The sequence below is a fragment of the Poecilia formosa genome, unplaced genomic scaffold, assembly GCF_000485575.1.
Source record: "Poecilia formosa unplaced genomic scaffold, Poecilia_formosa-5.1.2 Scaffold518, whole genome shotgun sequence".
Classification (NCBI taxonomy): Eukaryota; Metazoa; Chordata; class Actinopteri; order Cyprinodontiformes; family Poeciliidae; genus Poecilia; species Poecilia formosa.
In genome coordinates, this window is record NW_006800457.1 from 120214 (window position 1) to 145850 (window position 25637).

Genomic DNA, 25637 nt, shown 5'->3' on the forward strand with positions numbered 1-25637 from the left:
GGAGAGTAGCACCAAACTATCACTGTCTGCACCTAACCAGCACAAACCTAAACCGTAAAACCAGCAGACTTTTCTTTTTACAAACGATGCTAAATAATAGACATGAAAGCGAAGCCGACCCGTCTGATCCACGGAAAGACGGGATGTTGATTCCCAGGTTCAGGTGGTGTCAGACATCCAGAGGAGGAGAAAGTGATGCAACATTGTTTGCTTAGTTTTTACTCCTTTGGGGACTAGATTAAATTGTTTAGGTTTCTGAGACGCTCAGTAGATGTGACCCGCCAGAACCGCACACGGTATAAAGCTCAGCCGGGATCCAAATGACGGCTGTTAGAACCAGAGTGGGATCAAACTCCGCTCATTCATTTTTAGCTTACAGAAAAAGCGCCAAGCCGCCAAATAACCATAAACTGACCAGTGACATTTAGCTTTGACTGCCCACCGCCAGAGACTCGCTACTACAAGACGTTTTGAAAAAAAGAGGTTTTTCTGCACAATTTTGCTAACAGTAAAGAGGATTAGATAATAAAAAATCCATATTATTCTTTTCTTTTTTTAAAGTGGGTACAAAACATTTAATTGAATATTTTTTTGGCAGTGCCCCCTAATGGCTATTTTTAGAACTTGGTCCCTCACAAGGTCCCCTCGGGCGACCGGGGGCCGCGGGCCCCATGTTGGTGACCCCTGGTCTAAACCTTGACACAGTGTTCTCTTCCAATACCAGTTACTAATATCCCCTTCCTCTGATCTTTTTGTAGTTTGTAAATTCATATTATTTGTGTGCGTGAAATATATTCTTCCCTTCAGTTGGCTTCTTACGTGCAGTGTGAACTTTTTTTTAATATTAATTTTTCATTGTTTCATGCAGGCGGCTCTCAGAGGAGAGGCCACTGCTCCAGGTTTGGATGCAGCTTCCCAGAATCTCCCAGTGATCCTCTTCCTCCTCCTGACATTGAACTTTATCAAGTTTTCACAAATCAGGAAAAGGTTTGACAAATCCCAAACCAGGTTTTAAATATTCAGCTTGAAGAGGAGAATAATCTAAGTTTCAAGTGTCTCGGTGTGGTAGTTTTTAAACTAGAGTCGATTAAAGATGCGGAAGGTAGTGACAAATTAGGTGGAATCGCCCTTTAGCTATTGGAAGCTGGAATTGGAAACCAACTTCAGCTTGTTATGATACGGCCCCTGGGTAAGCCGGACAGAGAGAACTTCCGGGTCAGACCGCTTGTCAATAATGAAATAATGAAAATTGAAATTAACAGCTTGTTTTTTATTTTTGCAATTGCCGTTTTTCTAATTTCGTTTTAAAAACGAAAAAAACAAAAGAACACATGTTTGTTTTGTTTTTGTAATTTTATTTTGAAACGAAAAAACCAAAGAACGAATCATACCCGGATATGAACCCCCCTGGATCTGCATGAAATGGTTCGTTCCTGCTTGGAGCTTAACAGTGATGTAAGCAGCTACAGTCAGTAGAAGCTGCAGCTGAATGCAGCGGCTACTGTGGCAGTTACTCTGCTGCTAAGAAAAGTTATAAAATCAGGTTTTCAAAAACAAAATGGAGGGAGAGAGAGAAAAAGGCAAGAGTGTTAATTTATAACCCAGTTTTTCTCCAAGAGAGGTGGGTAGACTGTGTGAGATTATCAACCAGTTAGCATAATTAGCTTAGCTACAGACTCCTGATTACCTCCATTTCACAGCATTTAATGAATTAAGGAAAAAAACTTACCAACATATTCATATATTTAACTTGTTCCCTGTACCTTTTACCACTTAACAGATGAGTCAGTCAGCAGCAGCTCTAACCCACGTCCCTCCTGACCTGCCCTTTCCTGAGTGAAATTAAAGCTGCAGTAACTTTTATATAAATATTTTTCATATATTTTTAAAACTGTCATCATGTTGTGACAGTATGGTATGAGAGGTAATCTGTGAAAAATCTATTTCCTGCTTTCTCCCAGTGCTAGAAGCAACCAGTCAGTGACAGGAGAGTTTTAGTGCTGGCAATCACCATCTCATGTGGTGCTGCTCATCCTTCCTGCCCCTCGATTTGTGCCGTGTTGCAGCTAGCATAGCACAGAGCTATGCAGATTCAAACTGTGAATGCTCAGTTTAGTTAGCATAGCTACCAATGACAGCAGATAAACAGTTTCCTGTAATGATAAGTTGTTTCTCCACCATTAGCACATTTAACAGTGAGTGAATGAGGATGATTGACAGCATTAAGACCCTCCTCCTGGTTCTGATTGGTTGTTTTGGTCAGAACGGTGCATTACTTTAACCAGTAATAGTAATTCAGGAAGCAGATGGAGGAGATTGATTTTCACAGATTATCTGTCTCATAACAAACTGCTACAACATGACAGCTTTAACAAATATGGAGAAAACATATTTTTTTATTAAAGTTATGTACTGCAGCTTGAATAAAATGCAACTACATGGCATTTTGAGAAGTCTGGATTGCTTTGTGTATTTTGCACGTTGCTTTTGACTGTTGCTCATGGGGAGACATTTCAGTATCTAAAACTAATAGAAAAAATTTAAGCAACCTACCTGCATACTGGATGTGGACTGTTGGATGTTAAAATCACGAGCAGTAAATATTGTGCTAATTATCAGTATTGAACCAAATAAAGCAAGGCAGATGCAAGCCTTTAAAATTGTGACGCTTTTTATGAGTCAAATAGACTCAAAAAATTGTAACAGTAGCTGCGGTAGTCCTGGCAGTGCCCCTGCGTTGCGTGTTGCATCCCTAACATGTTTCAATTAAAGCAAATCAAATCAAAGCACCCTCCATGTTGGAGACAGCTCGCTGGAAACACATAATAGGTATTTCTGACCTGGGTTTGAACCGTCCAGGGTCTCAGTCTGCAGCTCAAATACCAGAGTTGTGAATGAACTGAAACTGAAGAGATTCTCCCTTTTTCTCCATCTCTGTAAGAGGGAGTAAAAGTGATGTACCTTCATCTTTTCTTCACTTCCCTGGACTAGGCAGGGGAGTCACTGCTCATTTTCTTTACTTAATTTCTTAATAAAATAATAATCAAAATGCATTTTGATTCGTTCTTGATTGACTCAGTGATTCACCTTAGGTAAGACTTATATATTTCCTTAACTATTCCTAGCATGTTGCTATGGGTGTAAGATCTCTTGACATCTTATTACAGCCGTAATTCGTTACACCTTATGCATGCTAAAGCTCTGACATGTTACTGTTGGTGTTACGAGATGTTGTGATATGTTGCTTCTCCTCTACTTTTAACTGATTGGTTTTCATTGTAACCTGGAGCAACATCTTATCAGTGAAAAGCATGATCCGAGGGAAGCAGTTTTACCTCATTCAGATGTTCCAGCTCCAGTTTCTGCAGCTCCTCTGGTGTCACACCTGCTAGGACAGGGGTGACCTGTTTAGGACGCATATCTTCAGCGCCCTCCCGGTCATATTCTGTGCATAGCTCTGTTCCAAGCAACAGTCCATAGAAGAACTGTCGGATCCGGAGGGAAGCACTGTAGCTGCTGGGCTGGGAGAAGTCCTCCACCAGTGGAGTCAAGGTCATCGACTTCTGGGTCACAACAGATGTGACGAAGGAGGTCAGTCTTCCTCTCTGAATTTCCTGGATGACCCACTGAGGCAGGTTGGGACGAGGTGGCTCCTTTAAGGCATATTGTTGAGCTGAATTCAGGTAAAGTTTGAGGTCCTCCTGCTTAGATCTGCCAACCTGCTGCAGAGCTGCTGTCACAGCCTCCTCGGGCGTCTTCCCCCTGAACTCTCCTAAAAACTTGAGGATGGCTCGCTGTCGACTAGTAGAGGATCCTCCTGGCTGCTGAGCTTTAAGATATTTTCCGATTAACTTTTTGCTGTCTTCTTTTTCTAACTGTGAGTAATCGTTTCCTGATAAAGCAGCAAAGACGGGCATGTGATGCTCGTCTACATTAAAACATCTACAAAACTGTGAGATTTTGTAGCGCTGAGCAGGAATGGCTCCTTGTGTCACAGATTCCCACTGGAACCCATCAATTGAAAGGAACCCTTCCTGCACATCAAAGATGTAAAAATCTGAGTCGTTGGACAGAACGGGGCATTTCTTCTCATTGGCCTTCAGAGCAGCTGTCAGGTCTGCCTCTCCAAAACACTGCTGGATCTCCACCTGCAGCTCCTGAAGGACCTGGATGAAGACGTCTTTGACCAGAGGAGGCAAGATGTTGTCCCACTTGTCAGCCCTGGACTCTGAAAGTCTCTTTGCTTTCTGAAGTTTGTCTTTCAGACGAGTTTCAACAGTTTTGTTCTTCATGGGTTCTGCGCCTCCATCCAGAAGGACCAGCGGCTTGATGTTGCAGCTCTTCAGGCTGCTGAAGAACTGACAGACCAGACCTCTGAATGCAGAGTAATCTCCTCCGTGTTGCTGGTCCAGCTTCGGCTTGGAGTTAAAATACAGAGAATAGTAGAGATTTGGACCGTCAATGATGACGGCGCTGTTCTTGAAGCCAACATCCTCCAAAGTGCCTGATTCTTTAACCAGAGTCTTCATTCCCTTAACGCCCATGGTCTCTGAAGGTTGCAGAAAGGTGAACGTTGCTGAACGCNCCATTGAGCTGGCTTCTCAGGACTTGCCTTATTCGTTGGAGGTATTTGGCTGTGGCTCCTTTCCTTGTGACCTCATCGAGGTTGCCATTTGCTTGTGGTATTCACAGGCACTTGTAGCTGTGCTCTATGTCTGCTATTGTTCCCTCTGGGAGTGAGCCGGTTAATCCTCCTGGCTTCATTATCTCTTGTGTATCTCTTTAAGCGGCTGGTCAAGGCTTGGAGTCTTTGTTTGGCAGTTTCGAGTGCTTCAGGTATGGGCATCTGTCTGTACTTCTTGGGTACTGATCTTTTCATTGCACCTCTTAGGAACTCTGACAGTTGGCTCACTTCCCTCCTTGTTATCTTGATCTTAGCCTCTAACCGTCTTTTCCATGGTGGATATTGGGTCTCATGGTTGCTCTTATAGCCAAGCATCTCAAGGATCACTGATGCTGAGTTGTATATCAGTTCATTGGTTTCAGTTACGGTGTTGGTAGGGATCGTTCTCAATGCTGCATTCACATCTTCAATGAACCACAACATCAGGAAAAAGGAGCATGAGAAACTGGAGAAATACCAGGGCCTCAGAGAGGAACTGGAGAAGGCCTGGAAGGTGAAGATCACAAACTGGAGCAGTGGCTCAAACAGATCCCAGGAACAACATCAGACATCTCAGTCCAGAAATGTGCAGTTCTAGGCACAGCCAAGATACTGGAGGAGAACCTCAAGCTCCCAGGCCTCTGGTAGAGGACCCGAGCTCAGAGGATGAAAGAGAGAGAGAGAGACCACCCGCGGAGGGTGAGAAGGGAATTATAATTATAATAATAATAATATATATAGTGAGTTTAATGCAAACTTTCAGCAAAAATGTCCAAAAACATTGGGTTTAAGTTATGCTAACTGCCACCTGCAGGTGGAAGTATTTCTTACTTCTACTGCCTGCTGCCTTACTTGATGTCAAGAAATAATCTGATCCATATGCGAATAATAAAAGGTCACATTTACTGTAATACATTCACAAATATCACAAAATTCCTTGCACATATTTCGAAATTAGAACCACAGAATATGTGATTTGTATTGCAAAAAAAATTACAAAAGCAATTGTGAATTCCTGGAGGGACTGATCATTGTGAAAAAATGTTCAATATTTAATTTCAAGAAGTACTTATCAAATTCAGAGATAGCTATTCACTAATATTTTAACAGGTTATTAGTAGGTTTTATCAATACATTTCAGCTTTTGATAACATTCATGATCTTGACATGGCTCAAAATGAAAGAATTTCATACCCCTGCTATAGTGGATTTCCATAATTGCTGGAGGATTGCTGATGTGTTATTTCCATAATAAATTAATCTTTCTGGCAGGTAACTACTTTGTCAAGTTCTGCTTAATTTGGTTAATAGTTTAATTAATTGAACTGTGCCTGTTAGAAAATGTAATATTGAGTTCTGGATCTCAGATAAATATTATTGTCAGGTTTTAAAATGATAATATGGACAAAGGAAGTGAAAATCAAGATGAAAAGTTATTTGAAATGGTACACAACAGTGCACATGCTTGTGTAGAAACTAGACTTTCTTGTAATCTGCACAGTGGTCTTGATCAAAAAATTTTGGGGTTTTCTAAACATCTTCTGTTATGTTTTGCTATTTTTCTTTTGTCTAGTCTTTGCACCTGATAGTGACACTACAAAAGAAACCATGACAGACCTACAACTATCCACAGATGAGCTGTACCACATAAACATGTCAAAAACCCAACACAACCTGAGAGATGCATCATCCTTCAGTTTATCATCCTCTATCTGTCAAGTTTTCAGCTTTGGAAATAATCTTGGTGGTAAAACACAATTTTGTCTAACACACTGTGGTATCTTTAGGTTTTTTATGGATTTATGGATTCTTCATGGATTTGTGATAGACTATTGGTAACAAATACTCTAAAAACCCAGCTGAAATTATTTAGAGTAGATATTAAATTGTACACACCCCTATAGAAATACCAAATTTTAAGGAAGCACTGACTTTTACATCAAATCTTGGAGGTGACCCAACAAGGGCTATAGACTACACTTCTCCTCATAATGTGAGATTTGGAGAACCTTTGCAAAGAGGAGTAGACAGAAGTGTTTCCATTGACCATATATTGTGCAATTTGACATTTCGAAAATAAATTTGCTTAATGGAAACACACCAATTTTGAAAAAATAGTTGTTATTGGATAAAACGTTTTGCCTCTAGAATGAGGTGTTTTTTGGCTGTATAAATATTAGTTCATTTTGCAAAACTGCAATGGAAATACTTTTATTGCCTCACATTAGTCATGTGATCAACAATTGGATGTTACAACTGGCTCAAATCACAAAGAAGAAAACAGGAAGTGTTAGGAGAATGATGTTTTTAATGACTTACCACTTAAACTTATTCATGTATAATTTTAATTGTGCTTCACAATGGAAACACCGCAATTGCAAAATTGTCAATATTACGCTAATGTAGAAAAAAAGACAGTTTTACACACATTTGTAATGGAAACGTGTCAAGTCAAGAAAAGACTGAACGCTACAATAATAATAAAAGATGCAAGTTGTTATATTTCTTTTTTTTTCTTATTTTATTTCATTACTCCATAATAAATATTAATGGTTTATGTAACAGCTAAAGGAAATCATAAGTGAAAAAAAGAAGTATAAATTTATATATGTCTCATATTCACAAAAAATTAGTTTTTTTTTCCAACTCAAGACATTTTTGAAATACATGAAAATAAACCATGAGCTTATTCAATGCTTCATCACAATGATTTTTAAAATTATTTTAAATACAGGATATTTTAGATTGTTTTAGCTCATTGATTGTTCCATAAACTGATAACTTTAATTGAAATAAATTTTCATTGCTGCCATTCTGAATGTAATTTTCAATTTTCAATACCTGTTCCTTCCGTGTTTGCACACTTTCACAAGGTTTTTTTCTGTTTTGTTTTTGCTTGCATTCTCTCCTTTTTGCAGATTTTGTCAGTTGAATTGGGCAACATACATGCACAGTCAAATTAGAATATGATTAAAAATTTCACTTACTTCAGCAACTCAGTTTAATCACATAGACTATTTACACACAGTTTTTCAAGCCTTTGTTCCAGTTAATTATGATGATTTTCTACTTACTTACTTGCTAATAAAAACAGATTTGAGGTTTGAGTATTACATCAGACAAAAACACATTTTATAAGAGATACTTCATTAAAAGTATGTAATTATACTTAGAAAGGAATTAGCATAATCAGAACGCATATTCATAATAATATATAAATGTTACTGAGTATGACTGTAAAATTGCAGGTGTAAAAAGTTTAGAACTTAAGATTTGACTTTCTACATCACAAAAACCTAGCATTTTAACAGGGACATACTTTAAAAACCACTGAATACTTGCAAAAATTGTCAAATACCAGACTTAAAATTAGTGTACAAAATAAATAAATAAATAAATAAATAAATAATAAGCTTGAATAAAAAACTTGAAAAATGTTAATGTCTGACTCTCAAAAAGGTACAAAAATTCTTACTCAGCCCTTTTTCATACCTGAAGATTTCTTATGTTGGATTTATTTTTTATTTATTTATTTATTTTTATTTATTTATTTGTCAAAAACTAGTTCACAAAAGCCTCCTACTAAAGACAAATGGGTCTCATCCTTGACTGGAAGATTGCTGGAGGCAATCTGCTCTAAATATAGTCCAAATATAGACGTGAGTAAAGAAGAGCACAGCAAGGAGACATTTCCACAATGAGGCCATACCTTGACCTAGTGAGGATTTAAAGAACCTCATTCAAATCATGTTGTTAGATCATTTAAAGTCTCACACCAAGGTTTTAATGTTTGTGTATAATTCATAATGTTGGAGATGGTTATGCATGTTTGAATTTTGAATGTGTTGCTAATGGGTACTCTCATGAAGCAATGCAGAAAATAAGTGGAGTTCAAACCAAACCTACAATAATGAACTGAATTAGTTTCAGGTGTTGTACTCTTTTTGTTGTCTTGGCAATTTTCAGGTTGTTAGTGGATTTTATGTTTTCTTTAATGTATAACTGTGGTAATTAAGTTTTGTTACTTAATTATTAAATTTGTGTTAGGGATGCAAACTATTAATAAACCTACAATTAATATAAATTAATGATTTATGAGATTAAAATGAGTTCCAGTAGATCAACTAGTAGTGTTGTAGATTGGCTACATTATTAGCCAAACTATAGTGTTGGCTAACACTATGGACCTCTTCTGGATGCCCCTTTTCTGTCATCCAGCAGAGGTTCCCAGCAGGCCATCCTTAATCAGAGCCAGTTGATACAGAAACAAAGATGGCAAAACGGGAAATAGAAATGGTCCAAACAAAGTCTTGTGTGGGATTCAAGATGCACTTTATTGTTCTGTTTTGAAATATAAACACTGGACAAGCTCCTTCAGCTTCACAATGTTTTTTAAAATTCAGCATATTATAAAATATTTAGCCCTTTATGATGCAAGAAGACAGTCACCCCTTTTTATACAAGAGAAAACTCAGGTTTATAAAAAAAAATGCCTGCGTATCAATCATCAGTCGATTTAAAAAAAATAAACTTTAGATTAATTGATAAGATTAATTGATAATTTGCTAATTTGGCTGTACATTTGAAGTATCTGTGCATTTCAAGTCCGGTTTTTGCCATAGCCAATCATCTGCTTTTGTTGATATAGTGCACACATAGCTCCATTCAAGTTTATTGGTACCCCAAAACAAATCGATCTTCTATTAAAGCAGTCATGCAGTTTTTTTCTTCTTGTTGTTAGCCAAACTATTGGTTGTTTTTAATTCAAACTTTAATTTTGAGTACATTTATTTGGTGGTGGAAAAATCTCCAGCAAGATAAACTATTCTTCATATTTAACAAAGCAACCATAGTTTAGCCACTAACTTGAGTATCTGTTTCAGGATGTGGTGCATTCCTAGAATGAATGTTTTGGTAAAATAGCATATCCAAAGAGCTGTTGTGGTGGACACAAGTTATGAAAATTATGATAGTTGTATTTATTAAACAATATGTTTTGTTACTCTGAAGTGAATTTGGTCTACCAACTTTACCAGTGCCTTTCTTGCCTTCAGAGACTGAATGAAATGATGGCTTCCTCCTAACTAGTTGGTCACATGATCAATGGTTTGTACTGTTTCTTAGCAACAAGGAGTGGCTCAACTTACCCGTCTCCCCTAAAGTGCAAGTTGCAATGCTACTAAATACTAAGGAAATGTATGTAAATTTCTGAAACTGAAGAAAGTTTAGAAACATTTAAAAAACTTTAATTATTCTGATATTTAGCAAATATAATTAAATTTTCAGAAGTTTTGTCTTTTTATACGCCTGGTTTTGAGAAATGAAGGATGATTTGTAACTTTTGCACAATTCTGTACCTCCAGTCTTCCTCATCTTGATTTTTATTATGCCTGTTGGAGTCAGCTGCTCTCAGTCTGCACGCCACAGAGCAGAACCAAGTGATCAATTGCACCACCAGAGAAAAATGTCAATATGAAATGACTGTGCAAAACTCTAAAATTCCATTCAGTATTAAAGTTTTTTAAATGCTCCATTTGCTCAATGCATGCATTGACCAAAGCTAATTTGGGTGGATTGTGAGTACAAAATCTTCATATGATCGACTCCCATGTTGCTACTCTTTTGTACTTGAAGCGTGACAAAATGATTTATTCAGAAGTAAGCAATTTCAGCAATTTGCTCTCTGTAAAAAAGGTCAGTATTTCTGGGAGGTGACTAGCAATAATACATAAAAGCAAAGAAGAACTTGGAATTAGATTAAGGTTTGTGTGCTTCTTAATATTCAGACCATAAAGTGCCTGACAGTCTCTCAGTAATTTCCTGGCCCTACTTGTGGACATGCTCCATCACCAGTGGGACTCATGAAAAATGAATGGTTGTGGAGGGAGTGAGGGCCCCCAGATGATGAACTCGCTTTAGAGGAGTGGATCCTGAAAGATTTATGCAAATAGTCATACACAGTTTAGAGTGTGGCATGTGTTTGAAGATTCCTGAATGGAGACTGATTGTGGCACCTGTTCTAAAATTAATGCAGGTTCACGCAGCTCCCAAAATTACCCAAACTAATAAAATAATCCTACAGGAGAAGATAAGGAAATAAGTTGTCCAATCACATCCAAAGTGAAGTATTTTGAGCTACTTACTTAGAGGTGGTGAAAACGCTTAGAACTGAGGGTAACACTTGATTTGACAGGGTGTGCATAAGACTGACATGACACTGCCATAAAAATGACATAACATCTGTCATGAACATGAAGGAGTCTGTGCTGTTCTTACAGCATTTTCTTAAATATTTTTATGGACATTGTAAGGTTTGATGGCATTTTAAGTTATTTGTAGCTGCAGTAAATTTGAAGGCTTTTATTTTGAAGAATCATTGTAGTGTCAGCGATAAGCTTCCTGTTAGGTCATTTCTTGTTTTTTCCCAGAGATGCAGCAAGTATGTCGGAACGTTATTTTATCTTCAGCATTTAATCTTTTGCCATCCACGGAGAAACTCAATTGAAACTGTAAAGTACTGAATGTCCACACACGTGTTCAGCTTTAACCAGAACTTTCTTAGCTTTGCTTTAATGCTAGCCCAGAACCAACACAACATCACATGAGGAGCAGGACCCGACAACAACGATAATTCCCCAGCGTTGCCATGACGACCAGCCTTACAGAAATATCAGTCCTTATATGACAGAAACAATGCTGTAAGTTACGTTTTATGGTATGCTTAAGATGTGTCTGACATTATTTTGTTAAAACACTAACATTTAACATCGAGTCTTTGCAATATTTTAAGTCCAAACTCAAAACCCACTTGTTTGAGCTAGCATACAGCCTTTAATTATCTTTGTACTGTCTTATAAATCTTGTTTTTTTGTTGTTGTTTTTATTACCGGTGTGTATTTTATAATCTGCTTGCATAAAAGCAAGCAGATTATAAATAAGGCCTTATTATTCAGATAAGGCTGAAGGTCCCACAAGCAGCAATCAGACTCCATTCAGGAGTCTTCAAACACATGCCACATGTTGGTGTTCCAGCTAACAATTCTTAAATCTTGCCGTCTAAACCAGACTTAAGACTCACAAGCTCTACTCATCTCCTCTCGACCACTGCCCAAACGCTCTGACTCTGGTCGCTATGGTAACGTTTACATATCCCTTCAAAATAAGGTACAGATGCGCCACAAAAACGAACATTTTACTTTCGTGAACATTTTAACTCACGATAATGACTAACGGAGCCCTGAGCTTGTTTCTCTGCAACGAGACGGTCCAATCTGGGAGTGATGGAGACAATGACACCCAAAGTGTTGCTTACATCCACAGCCTGCTTGGTCTCTACGAGGTCAAGCAGTTTGAAGCTTCAATGCTTCATTAGCAGCCGGTCGCCGCATGTTACACAGAGCGGCTTGTAATGTGGGACTCACCTACCGGTCCGGGATAAATCCATCCTCCTGTCTCTTCTCTGGGCCTTTTCCCCTTTGCAAAGAAACTTTCCAAAGACATCTGATCTGTTTCTTAATCATTTTGCTGTTTGTGGGCTCAGTGTTGGCGCGCAAGTAACCGAGAGAGAATCCGGTTAAAGGATTTTCAAAATAAAAGATCCTCCAGACTCAAATAAAACGGAAATATTTAATTATTTCTTGCGCGGGTCAACTGTATGTCAACTGTATGACAGTTTCTTTTGGTTTTGATGACCTGGTTCTTTTCATGAGTTCACTGAGTGGTGCTGTTTTTTCTGCATAACTTTCTATCCAATCAGCATTGAAACCTGTCATGCCGAGAAATGTCATAATTTCTTCCACTTTGCTGACACCCTCTAGTTGAGAAGGTGATATGTTAATGCTTCCTTCTGAGAGTTGTCCACCCAGGTGTTCCACCTGTGTCTGACAATACCGTAGTTTGTCTTTGAAGGCTTTCTACCCTCCTTCAGCCAGTCTTTCAAGGACTTTTATCGAATCCTGATGGCAATCATCCAATGTAGGTGACGCAATTAGAATGTCGTCAACAAACTGAAGCAATGTGCCATTTATTTGCAATCTCTCAGTCCTATCTAAGTGCTTGATTGGACACATCCAAGAGAAGCTAAATTACAGGTACAGAACAGATGAACAACAAACAGAAGATGAGACATAACCAACCAAAAACAAAGAATATACAGAGAAAAAATGGCCAAAAAGAATATCCATCTATCCCTACCGTCCTTCTCTCCCTCCTTACCCATCTCCCTCACTATGCCCTGACAAGTGCAGCCTACAGTATTTATGTACTCTCTGCATGTGTAGTAAAAGCATTTTTAATCTTTAAGTACCCTATAACTGTCTAAATGTACTATTTTTTTCTACCCTATTTTCTTAAAGACACACTGTACTTCATTTGCCTGCCTATTACTGAACCATATTATTCCCTTTCCTCTGCAGCTCTTAGTAATCAGGGCTGCCAGCAATAATGAGAAGGGTTTTTGGCTCTGAATACTAATCTGATATCAATGCACACACTGCTGTCCAGCCAGTGTTTGTTTGTTTGTGTGTGCTATTTCACGACCTCGCATGAATGAGCCGATATCTTTAAAGCTGCAGGCCATCTCTGAGCAAAGAAGGTCTTCTTGATATTCCCTCCACGCGCACACAACTGCTTTCCCTGCAAGTCTCTTGTCAGCACAATTTGTAATGAATTGCACAAAAGCTATTTTACCATGCATGCAATCATGCATGCACACATATACACACTCACAAACAAGACACAAAACAACTTTCCTTCTTTGCAAAGCTGAAATTGCTTCAGGAAAAATGAATCAAGCTGCATGTTGGGAAGAGGAAATGCCTCTCATCAACTGATTTTTTTTCTTCTGTCTTAATGATGACGCCATCACTGAATTTTGGTGTTTGACAAATCGTATACATTTTGTATATGAGGATTTACACTTTTGGATTTTTTTAAATGACTTGCTGCTAACCTTGTAGATGACGATCAGTTATGTTCTGTTTCACAGGCAATTTGTCATGGTGGTAACAGAGAACAAAATGAACATTAGGGGATGCCACTAATCAAGAGTGACAAACATGAACATTTTCAACACAGGATTTGTTAAGCCAATAAGACCACTACTCTGCATGGCTTACTTTCTTGGCATGGGATAGGCCAGAAAATGGCCCATCAGTCGTGTCTAGTTCCACAGTCTTGTCAAGGTTAACACAAAAAATGAAAAGCATAATAAGCTCTACTCATGCATGCACTGCTTCACAATGATCAAACGATTAGGAAGCTACTGACATGAAATCTCTGACAGCTTGCAAAAGTGGAAATACAAACCCTGGAGCGGGGAGTACAACCCTCATTCTGTTTTTCCAGTTGTTCTTTGGTCATTTAAAGTGATCTTGATCAAAGTTCTAAAAGCTTTCTGAGGTTTTTTCTTTTCTTTTCGACTTTTGAAGCTTTCCTGTTTACTCTTTTGACTGGTCTATCTACCTGGTCAATGGGAGACAATGTAAAGAGTATACCAAAACCTTGGTCCCAGGGGAACCAGACAGTAGCATGTGGCAATGGCTTAAGGCAGCTATCATGCAGCAAAAAGTAAACATTCATTGTGCTATTCTAATAATTTAAATGATCCTTTGTTACATAAGAAATGCTCTACTCTCCAGTTTAACTGTTTAAAAGAAAAAGGGCCCCCCTTCAGTCCCTGGAAGGATATTGCAATTTAATTCTTTACATAAAAAAACAAAAATGTTGTGGCTGAAGCATTTATAGAAAAGGAGATAAATTAAATTACTGGGATTGGAAACAAAAACTTGACTTATTGTATCTGTTTATGCTCAAGCTTAAACTAGTGCTGTTTAAGCAAGCTACAGGAAGTTTAAAAAAGTAGCAGTTTAACAAATTATGATCTTATTTGTTATAAGAATGGACTGAAATAAAACTGTAACAGCTGAAATCAACTCTCCACCATGCCCTTTTTTTTGTTGTTTGAGCTAGCGTTATCACTGCAGCACAGCTTAGTGCTGTAGGAAGACATTTTATGATTCTCTCCTGCTGTAAAAATTTATTGAAAAATAAAATATTGCCAATGAAGTGCAAGTAACTGCTCAAGAAGCTAAAAAAATAGCCTGAGAATCATTGCTTTAAAATTCAAGACACACAATGATTTTTCAACAAAAATGGGTAGAAATGAAGAAAAAAAAACACAGCTGAAATTAAATCTCAACTTGTTCCTCTAATGCTTAAATTAACCCCAGCACTATAGCATGACAAGTCTGGCAGAAAGTTAGAAAAGCAGCAGTTTAAAACTCAGATTCACCGCCTGAAAAATGACAGTATGTTTCCACATACAACATTTGTATGTAATGGTTATTAGACACCACACAAGAAAAAACTGTGATGTTTTAATCATACAAGCTACATGAACAACAGGATGTTCTTTTGTTGTTGTAGCCCTGACAACAGAGTATAGCAGTAACCACTGAACTGCTAAAGAAAGTTAGAAAATTAATGGTTTAAAATATCCATCCATTTTCTTACACCCTTGTCCCTTAGTGGGGTCGGGAGGGTTGCTGGTGTCCATCTCCAGCTAACGTTCTGGGCGAGAGGCGGGGTCACCCTGGACAGGTCACCAGTCTGTCACAGGGCAACACAGAGACACACAGGACAAAACACCCATGCACACACACACTCAAGGGCAATTTGGAGAGGCCAATTAACCTGAAAGTCATGTTTTTGGACTGTGGGAGGAAACTGGAGCACCCGGAGAAAACCCACCATGCACAGGGAGAACATGCAAACTCCATGCAGAAAGACCGGGGCCGGGAATCAAACCCAGAACCTTCTTGCTGCAAAGCAACAGCTCTACCAACTGCACCACTGTGCAGCCATGTCCAAACATCACTGGTTCAAAGGTTACTGGGGATTTTATGATTTATTTACTATAAAACCAAACATAAATAAACAAAAAAACAGCTGAAATTAAATCTAAGGTGTTTTTAAATTTTTTTTTTAGTTTTATAGCATTGTTATTAACATAGCAACATGGCTAGGACAACATAGGAAGTTGGAAGAGTAATACCCCAAAACCAAACCTAAGATATTAATTGTGTCATTTTAAATTTTTTTGACAATGAAAAACAGAAAGTAAAAATCACAGGTGACGATAATTGTTAGCTTAGTATATCATTAATGCTGGAGAATTAGCTGCTCAAGGATGTTGAAAGGTAGCAATTTTAAACTGTGATAAGTCTGTGCCCAAAACCTTGTGTGGTATGAGGGGCAGAAGTAATATAAAAACAGATATCAAAGAATAAATCAAATCTTCATGTGTTAAGTTTAAACTAGCATTAGGGCTGCCCCCAGCTAGCTGATGAGGCATCATTTTAAAAAGTAACAGTTAAAAACTTCAGAGGTTATATTTGTTTGCTGTTCATTAACTGGTTGCTCCTATGTAGTCTCCATTGTGGCAGATAATTATTATAAACAGTGACTCATGAGCTGACAGTGTTTTAAAAAGTTTTCTTAAAATGTAGCACTGTTTTTCTATCAATAAGATATCTTTCTGTGCCAATACTTTTTTCTAAATCACTGTTCCCCGTTTTATTCAGTTTTTTCATAACTGCTACATTTGGTTTAATCAATCCATTCATGCAGAGACTCCTTATATAATAAATACTGCAGGTCTCACATAAACTGAGAAAATTAAAAGACAATTAACGGTTTTAGTGTCTTTTCAAACCGCAGAGCCTACAGGGTTTACATGTTGCATCTTTAACAGCCTCCAGTGTCTCCCTGCACTTGATCATGTTCTGCTCAAATATTTACAACCTCAAATGTACTATGGGATCAGAAAAGTAAAAAATAAACCACCACATAGACTTTTAAAATTTGGCCCATCAGCTTCCAACACATTGCCACAATCAAGTAATATCCAATCTAGTAAGTTTAAAAAAATACCTTATAGTTTAAAAGACTACATCACAATCACCATTGCTTTTTGGGAAAATAATTGATTTCAGTTTATGTGCAAGATAAAGTTTTAGCAATCATTTCTGTGCACATATATTTAAATTCAGATTATTATTGCCAGCCTCAGAGAAGTTTTAACAACATCTCTCTGCACTGGCAGCTGATAATGACATATTGCTGCTTTGGGCTTTATTACATTGCCTTCCAACCTTTTGCATGTTATACTCAAAAGTAGCTATGGCAGGAGCCCCACAGTCCCTAATGCTTTTGCATTGTCTGATTTATTTGCAATAACTTTAGATTTGGGAATCTTAGTCTCTTCTGTGTTTGTTTAATCTCTTCTACTGATCCATCACAGCAATATGCTGTTTAACCCTCTGTTTAATATTGGAAATCATTTTACTTTGATAGTGATCAACTCCCTGCATCCCAAAGTCCCCTAAGCCAGGCCATCCTAAGCCTTCATGGGGCCCTAAGTGAAATTTGGCTTTGGGGCTCTCTGTTTCTGCTAACAATGTGGACTGCTGCAATCAGCAGTCAGACGATGAGATTATTCGCACATCTGCTATAAATGCATTGCATTGTTTACATTATATCCTATATGGATGTATAGGATACATTTATTAACATTTATCATCACAAACTTCCTTAATTTTGGGGGATCTGTGATTGGCTGATGCTTACATGTGAAGCCGGTCTAATCTACCTCAGCAAAGGTTTAAAGATCAGTCTCTGTCCTCTTCTGCACAAACGATGAAGGTGATGCTGCACAGATGGTACTGAGAGTTCCTTTTCCTGAGAGGGAGACAGAGGGGGCTGATAGCCCAAGGACACCTCAAAAGGGGACATACCTGTGGCAGTGCTGGTCAGGGAGTTGTGAGAGTATTCTACCCAAGGTAGAAACTGAGACCAAGAGGCAGGATTGTTAATCACTACACAGCGCAGGGCTGCCTCCAACTCCTGGTTGACCCTTTCAGTCTGGCCGTTGGTTTTTGGGTGCCACAGTGAGCCGATGACAGGCTCACTGTGGCACCTAAAGCTCGACAAAAGGCATGCCAGACCCTGGATGTGAACTGGGGCCCCCGGTCTGTAACAATGTCCAAGGGGATGCCATGTAAACGAACCACATGGTGCACCAGGAGATTGGCCGTTTCCATAGCAGTTGGCAACTTGGGTAATGCTACAAAATGGGCAGACTTATAAAACCTGTCAACAATGGTTAAAATAACAGAGTTACCTTCGGATGGGGGAAGCCCTGTAACAAAATCCATCGATATGTGTGACCAGGGTCATCCTGGGACAGGCAGAGGGCGCAAGTAACCAGCGGGTGGTTTATTGCCGGACTTTCCCCGAATACAGATGGTTCAAGACGAAACATACTGACGGGTGTCTTGAGCCATAGATGACCACAATAAGGTGAGTGTTCGATGGACCCCAGGATAGCAGGCGAACTTAGAAGCATGGATCCACTGGAGAACCTTAGGACAAACACTTTCTGGGACAAACACGGTTGGGAGGACAGTACACTGGGGTGGGTTGTTCGTGTTGAGCTTGCCTCACCAATTGTTCAATCTCCCAGGAGAGAGTAGCCACCACATATGAAGCCGGTAGGACACTCTCTGGTTCCTTTTCCAGAGCCTCAGGTTCAAACTGACGAGAAAGTGCATTGGGTTTGAAGTTCATGGAGCCAGGTCTGTAAGTTAAGACAAAGTTGAATCTTGAGAAAAACAATGACCACCTGGCGTGGAGTGGAGTTAACCTTTTTGCAGACTGAATATAGGATAGGTTTTTGAGATCAGTCCAGACTACAAACGGTTGTGTGGACCCCTCCAGCCAATGACGCCACTCCTCCAGAGCCAGCTTCACTGCTAGTAGTTCTCGGTCCCCCACACTGTAGTTGAGTTCAGGAGGGCTGAGTCTCCTAGAAAAAAAGCACAAGGCAGTAGCTTGTGTGCAGAGCCCGAATGCTGGGAAAGAACCGACCTTAATCCAGTGGCCGATGCATCCACTTCCACGACAAACTGTTTCTCAGGATCCAGGTGAATGAGGACTGGTGGGGAGGTAAACAGTTGTTTAAGTTCCTTAAAGGCCACTGCTGCTTCCAGTGGCCATGAGAAGGGCTGCTTAATAGAAGTGAGGCGAGTTAGTGGCTGGGCAACAATGCTCTTAGTTCTTAATGAACTTATGATAGAAGTTCGCAAAACCCAGGAAACGCTGGAGTTGCTTATGTGTACTGGGTTCTGGCCACTCCACCACTGCTTTGGTCTTGGCAGGATCGGCTCTGATCTGTCCATCCTCAATGACAAACCCCAGGAAGTTAACTGTGGAAAGATGAAAACTGCATTTTTCAGCTTTAACAAACAGTTTGTTCTCCAGCAGCCTCTGGAGAACATGACCAGCATGCTCCTCCTTGGTCTGTGAGAAGATAAGCATGTCATCCAAATAAACAAACACAAAATGATTTAAGAAATCCCTCAGAACGTCATTAATGAAGGCCTGGAAGACAGCCTGGGCAATAGTTAGGCCAAAAGGCATCACCAAGTATTCAAAATGGCCTATAGATGTCTTAAAAGCTGTCTTCCATTCATCTCCCTCACGTATCCTGACTATCTAGTCAGGATACGTGAGGCCTATCATCTGATAGGCATTTCGTAAATCCAATTTGGAAAAGATGGTTGCCCCCTGCAGCAGTTCAAAAGCCGTGGACATCAGAGGTAATGGGTATTTATTCCTAATGGTGATCTTATTTAACTCCTGATAGTCGATGCATGGGCGTAATGTTCCATCTTTCTTACCTACAAAAAAGAAACTGGCACTCAGTGGGGATGAGAAGTGGCGGATGACACCAGCTGCCACAGAGTCATTGATGTAGGTCTCCATGGCTTCATGTTCCTGCTTGGACAGGCTGAGCAAGCGACTGTTGGGCAGCGGAGAATCTGGCAGAAGCTCTATCGCACAGTCGTACGGTCGGTGAGGGGGGTGCGAGAGGGCTCGGGACTTACTGAAAACGGCAGCTAGGTTATGGTACTCAGGAGGAACCAATGACAGATCAGGGGGATCCGGACTGTCACAAAAACTCCCACAATTGGGCTTGGCAGCACGAAGACAGTTATTAGAACAGGATAGACTCCAGCTAACCATCCTTCCTGTGATCCAATCAATATGGGGATTATGAAGTCTCAGCCACGGATGACCCAGCGCCATGGAAAACTGGAGGAAGGGATTACTTTAAATCGGAGAACCTCCCTGTGGTTCCCTGATGTTATTAACGGGGGGGATGTCTGACATGTGACAAAACAAGAGAGCACCATTAAGACCATTAGCAGATAATGGTGAGCGGAGGGATTCAATGGGAATCTTAAGTTCTTTAATTAAGTCTTCATCAATAAAGTTATCCTCAGCCCCAGAATCAATTAAGGCAGTTAAAGAGTGGGAAGTTGACTGGTGGCAAAGCTTAACATCAATTAGCAGGCGACTGGTAGAGAGTTGGGGATTGCCCGTGCTGCTCACTAGAGTCCCCACCTCTAATGAGCCTTGTCTTTTGGCCACACGGGGCAGCTGGAAATTCTGTGCCCAGGCTTACCACAATAGAGGAGGTCACCAGTTTGAAAACGCCTCTGTCTTTCTGTGGCAGTCAGGTGTGTTCTACCCATTTGCATGGGTTCGTCATCAGGGGGCACTGGAGCCTGTGACTGGGTTGGCGGAAAGACGGGGGTGGCGCTGCGGCGTTCCACAGCAGGCGGAAACAGCCGAGGAAGCGCTGAGGAAGACTGCTGGGCCGCTCTCGGTGTTGCTCACAAAGCCTGTTGTCAAGACGGATAGACATTGTGATTAGTGAGTTCAAGTCCTTGGCATCATCATTGACAGACATACAATCCTGTAAGGCCTCATTTAAGGCTTGATAATACACTCCTTTGAGAGCCTCATCGTTCCATTTTGTGTCAGCAGCCACTGTGCAAAACTCCACTGAGAACTCGGCTGGACTACGGGAGCCTTGGCAAAGTTTAAACAGGCGTATGGAGGCATCCCCAACACGATGATCAAACACCGTGCTTAATTCTCCAGAGAACTGTTTAAAGGTAAGGGAGGTTAACGGTGTAGTTGAGTCAAATGCCAGCGCCCAGGCTAAAGCCTGATCCCTCAGTAGTCCCACGACATAATATATCTTGGATAAATCGGAGGCAAAAGCCAAAGGTTGCTGATTAAATACCATCCGACATTGTAACAGAAAACCCCAGCAGTTTGACAGTTCACCTGTGAAAGAAGGGGGATCAGGAACATACGGACCTTGAGAATTTACCGGAACGGGGAGAGCAGGAGGATCGGCCGATGAGGAGACGGGTGAAGGAGCAGCTGCAGCAGCTGAAGCGTCTGACAGTCCTGGACTGGGGGAAAGCATTGAGGTTAGTTTCTCTACCTGTGAGGACAACTGGGCGATTTCCTGATGGAGAGTTCGGCTGGCCGCTTCTAGTCCAGAGAGTCGGTGTACGCTTTGCCCTAGCAAAACTCCTTGTCGGCTTATGATGTCCCTCAGGGCTGCAGCGGGTTCCTGTTCAGTCGGGTCCACGTTGTTTGGTCAGATTCTTCTGACACAGTCAGGCACTGATATCCCAACTGACGCAGTTGGATGTCCCTGCGTCCATCCAACTGATGGATGCAGGGACTGAACAGTGAATACAAAACAGGTGTTTATTAGAAAATAAACTTATTCTTAGTCAGACAGGCTAGGATCAGAACCAGGGAATCCAAGTCGGGGTCAGGCGGTTCCTGATCTCAGGGTCAGACAGACAGGGGCTCAGAGCCAGTGGGTCCAAATCCAGTGTAGAGGGTCAGGATCTGGGACAGGAGAGGCAACGCTGAGGGTTTCACAACAATCTGACGCCGTGCAGGGGGAAGATCCATCCTTAAATGGCAGCAGCTGGAGATCAGGGTGACGATGATCAGGTGCGAGTGGTCACAGCTCAGCAGCAGCTGTGACAACCACGAGAATCAACTCATTTAAAGTTAAAACTCAGTTTCACACAAACACAAAGACCCTAGCATAAATGTTAGGCTGTTGAACTGGATCGTTCAAGGTTCTCTATCAAGCTAATTTTCTATTAGCAGCTCCATAAATCTTTTTGATAAACATTACCTTAAGAGACATGAAAACAAACCTTTATCTTGGCTTTTTTCCACTCTTCCTCTTTCTTTTCTCTCTCCCTTACAGATAAGTCTTTTTTGCAACATTGTTTTGCTAACCTAACCATGCTTTGGAGGTTTGGATGCACACTGCACATTGAGGCCGATTATACCAGTGAAGCGTGACCTACCGCGGCCACCAGGGGGGCCCCCAAGAGCAATTTATTTTTTCTTTTTGTCCATAAAAATAATGATTTTTACATACATTATCAAATATATATTATTGTAAAAACAAATCCCAACTTTATAATGAAATTATATGTTTTTGCCATAATGACATAAAAATCATTACTAAAAAAGAAAAAAAAGAGTTCCACTGAGGGGCGGGCTAGTGGCCCTGAGGGCCTAAGCAACTGCTTAGTTTGCTTATGCCTGGCACCAGTCCTGCCCCAAAGTTTAAACTCTTATTCATAAAAGTGCATGTGAGATCTCTTGTCAGAACAAAATGCTGAATATATATCAAAACAATAAGCTGTTTGTCCCCTTACAGTTTTTTTCTGGATTTACTTTTATGATTTTATGTATTAAAGGTGATCTATTATACTTCCTTGAACAGGCTAGGATAAATATGTGCTCTTGTCCTAAAACAGCTGCTGCTGGCCATGCCCACCAACTCAGTGCTTACACTGGCTGCAAACTATTGCACAACTTTTGCATGTTCGTGTCATGAGTTGGAATGATGAGGTGTTGAGGATGATGCTGTGGATCCAGGTTGTGGTAAAAAATTATAGTTTTAATGGTGATTACGAAGGGAGTACAGAAATCCAGGCAACACAGGTGAACAATGAGGTAAGGGGTACTCAGACACTGGTAGCTCTGCCAACATACAAGACTGGACCAAGACAAAACCACAACATACGACTAGGACCCAATAGAGAAACACAGACATAGGTGAGATTAAATACACAGAGGGTAATCAGGGGAAACAAGAGACACTTGGAGACAATCAAGGGGAAGAAGCGACACAGAGACTCAATTAACAAGAAACATACACACACACACAAAAAAAAAACAAATCTTCACAGTTTGAAGAGCAGATGTGGAGCTTCCTACTCTACTTCTGATAAGTCTCTGGACTTATCATCCAAAAACCAAGTGATTTTTCAGTGGTAAGTCAACAAAACACTTGTCTTTTCCAGCACCCACTGTACAACGCAAACAGTGGTAAAGCCAACTGACCAAACATGGTGGAGCTCCACTTGGGTTGCTAGGTGACATGCTTGGCTTGGCTGGGGTTGATAGGTAGCAGCACAATGTGGCTTGACACTCAAAGAGTTTTAGAAACTGCTCATTCTAGACACCAAAAAACATGGTTCAAGTTGATTAAGACCAATTGTTTTTAAAACTGGTTTCAATTTTAACAGCCGCTCCAAGGTTCTTGTAATTGATGAAATTGTGGATTCTGCACTTGAGCAAAATATCCCAAAGAACAACTTCTAGCCAACACGTCTAATTTTAAAGATAATAAAAAAATATGACATATTCTTTCTCTCGTTATTGTGGCATTCAGCAAATATAAATAATTTTGCTGATTCTACCTGACTTGGAACAAGGGAAGTTAGGTCTGATTTAACTTCAGACAGTGAGAAAAAAAAGATGTATGTGTCTTTTTATTTGGTGTATGTAAACTTCTGCTTTCAACTGTCTCAGAAACACTCAGAAAAGTACTGAGAATATCGATGTGTCTAGGGTGAAATGTGTTTGTGACAGCAGCTGTTGTTAAATTTGATTTATTTGTTTGTTATGTTCTGAGTTCAGCTGCTGTGGGAAAATGTAGCTCACTTTGGTGTTGAAAGTGATGGAATAATAAAACAGAAGGTGATGAAAAGGTTCACTCAAATTCTGTCTGCTTTTCTCCATAATCATTCAGTTAAATGGACGTTCATTTTAGCGTCTATGCTGTAGGAGCTCATTATATCATCTAATAGTTCGCTCAGAGTCACCACATTAATGCATGAATTCATCTGCAGTTCTAGTTCCCCGTTTTAAACAACACATCCCCGCCTGTTATGACTGCCAGCAACTGTAAACACGTCTGTTTGTTACATAACACAATAATCAGCCTCAATCAAGTTCAATGAAACTATTTTTCAGGACGACAACATTAGATTAAAGGTTCAGTTTCCAGTTACTAAGCCTTATTCAATGTAATGTTTATTTTCATCATAAAATCCCTTTATTCCCCCTCTTCTGGTGGCTGCTTCACCTTTCCCTCCCCCAGGTGCCACGAGCATTATATGTCTTTATGTGAATAAAAGCTCACACCTTGCTCCGACGTGATCACACCCACAGCCGATGAACAATTCGGTTCCTAAGCAACTGATCCTCTCTTTGTGGGATTTGCATGTTCTCTGTGTGTCTGCGTGGGATTTCTCCAGGCATTTTCCTCCTACAATCCACAGATAGCTGAGAACAATTTAACTTACTCCTACATGCGAGGCAGTCTAATGGAAGGGATGTTTGAGTTTTGTTTTTTCTCTGTGGGCATGAATGTGCAGAAAAGCCTCAGAGTCCCTTGTGAAAAATATAAGAATCAGAGTCTTGTAGCAGCTTTTTGACAATAGGTTGCTTAGATTCTCTGGAGGCTATGTCAGAGAGCGCAGGTTTTCAATTCAATAGGTCCCAATTTTGTTAGTGGACGTGGGAGGTTGCACTTCTCACTCTACAGCAGTGTTCTTTAACATTACATTTTCAAATTTTTCCTGGCAATCTTGTTCCACTCATGATTTTCATGCTCCACACAAGAGTATTTTCTGTGTAAAATATTCCAATTATTTAGTCAGATTCAGAACCAGTAATATGCGTTTCAGCACTGTCCCATTCAGTCTTAATGCAACACTCTTTCAATTTCTCCTTTAAAGCTACCTTTACAAAAATATGTTTTTCCATATTTATTAAAACTGTCACCATGTTGTGTCAGTAGCTGCATTTCCATTAACCATAAAATTGTGCAACATGAAATTACAGAAATAAATACATTTTGAAAAAACTCATGTTTTTTGATAAAAAGTTGTTGCACTATGATGAGGTGGTTTTTCAACACCATCAAGATATGTGTAATTCTATTGGGTCAGTGTCGCCACCCAACTCTGAAAATTACTGCAAAGTCAGAGATGATGCTATGGCTGCGCTTCCTTAAACAGATAACATTAAACCAGCTAGTACTGAATCTTCAACTGCTGACTTTATTATATTACATAGGAGTGAATTTTAATGATATTGTTTAGATCAGTGGTCCCCAAACTTTTTCTCCTGGGCCCCCCCCCAGGGGAGTAGGTGGGGGGGCAAATCGACTTTTTTGGGGGAAAATGAATGTAGGTAGCTGGACATAGACAACATCGGTAGCTTACAGGCTACTTGTTAAGCTTAAGGTGATGTGTTGATATTAGCTAGTCATCTTTTAGCTAACTTTACCTGCATCCAACAGCTTTACTCAACAGTCTGTTAGTTTGGGGAAAAACTGTGAAAAGTTTTTTGCGTTTTGCTGGTTTTCTGCCATGATTCTAACACACCTGCGTAGCTCTGTACAGCAGCAGCAGGTCTCCTTCACTGTTTGCACAGGTCTAAACCCAGCCGCGAGCGTCATAGCCACAGACATAAGAATAGACCCTCATGGACCGCTCTCGCCTATTGTCGCTGACGAGATTTAGGGCGGCCATCTTGGAGCGGTACTCCACTCCACTCAGCGTTATGTGTTTAGCAGCACAATGACGTATCAGCGCATTTAATCTATCATAACACACTTTTTTGTTACTGTAACCATATTCAAACATCTATCAAAGCAACATTTATAAACAATTGTATTTTTTAAGTATGTTTTTAATACATAGTTCATCATATTTAAATATGC

At 40.0% G+C, this 25637-nt stretch overlaps 1 protein-coding gene across 1 annotated transcript; it reads right to left on the reverse strand.

The window, feature by feature from the left end:
* Nucleotides 1-3299: 3299 nt before the first annotated feature.
* LOC103129136 (protein asteroid homolog 1-like) lies at nucleotides 3300-4577 on the reverse strand. The gene has a single exon (XM_007540114.2). It carries the CDS (start codon nucleotides 4542-4544, stop codon nucleotides 3300-3302), a length of 1245 nt encoding a protein of 414 aa, XP_007540176.1. The 5' UTR covers nucleotides 4545-4577.
* Between the last annotated feature and the right edge of the window lie 21060 nt (nucleotides 4578-25637).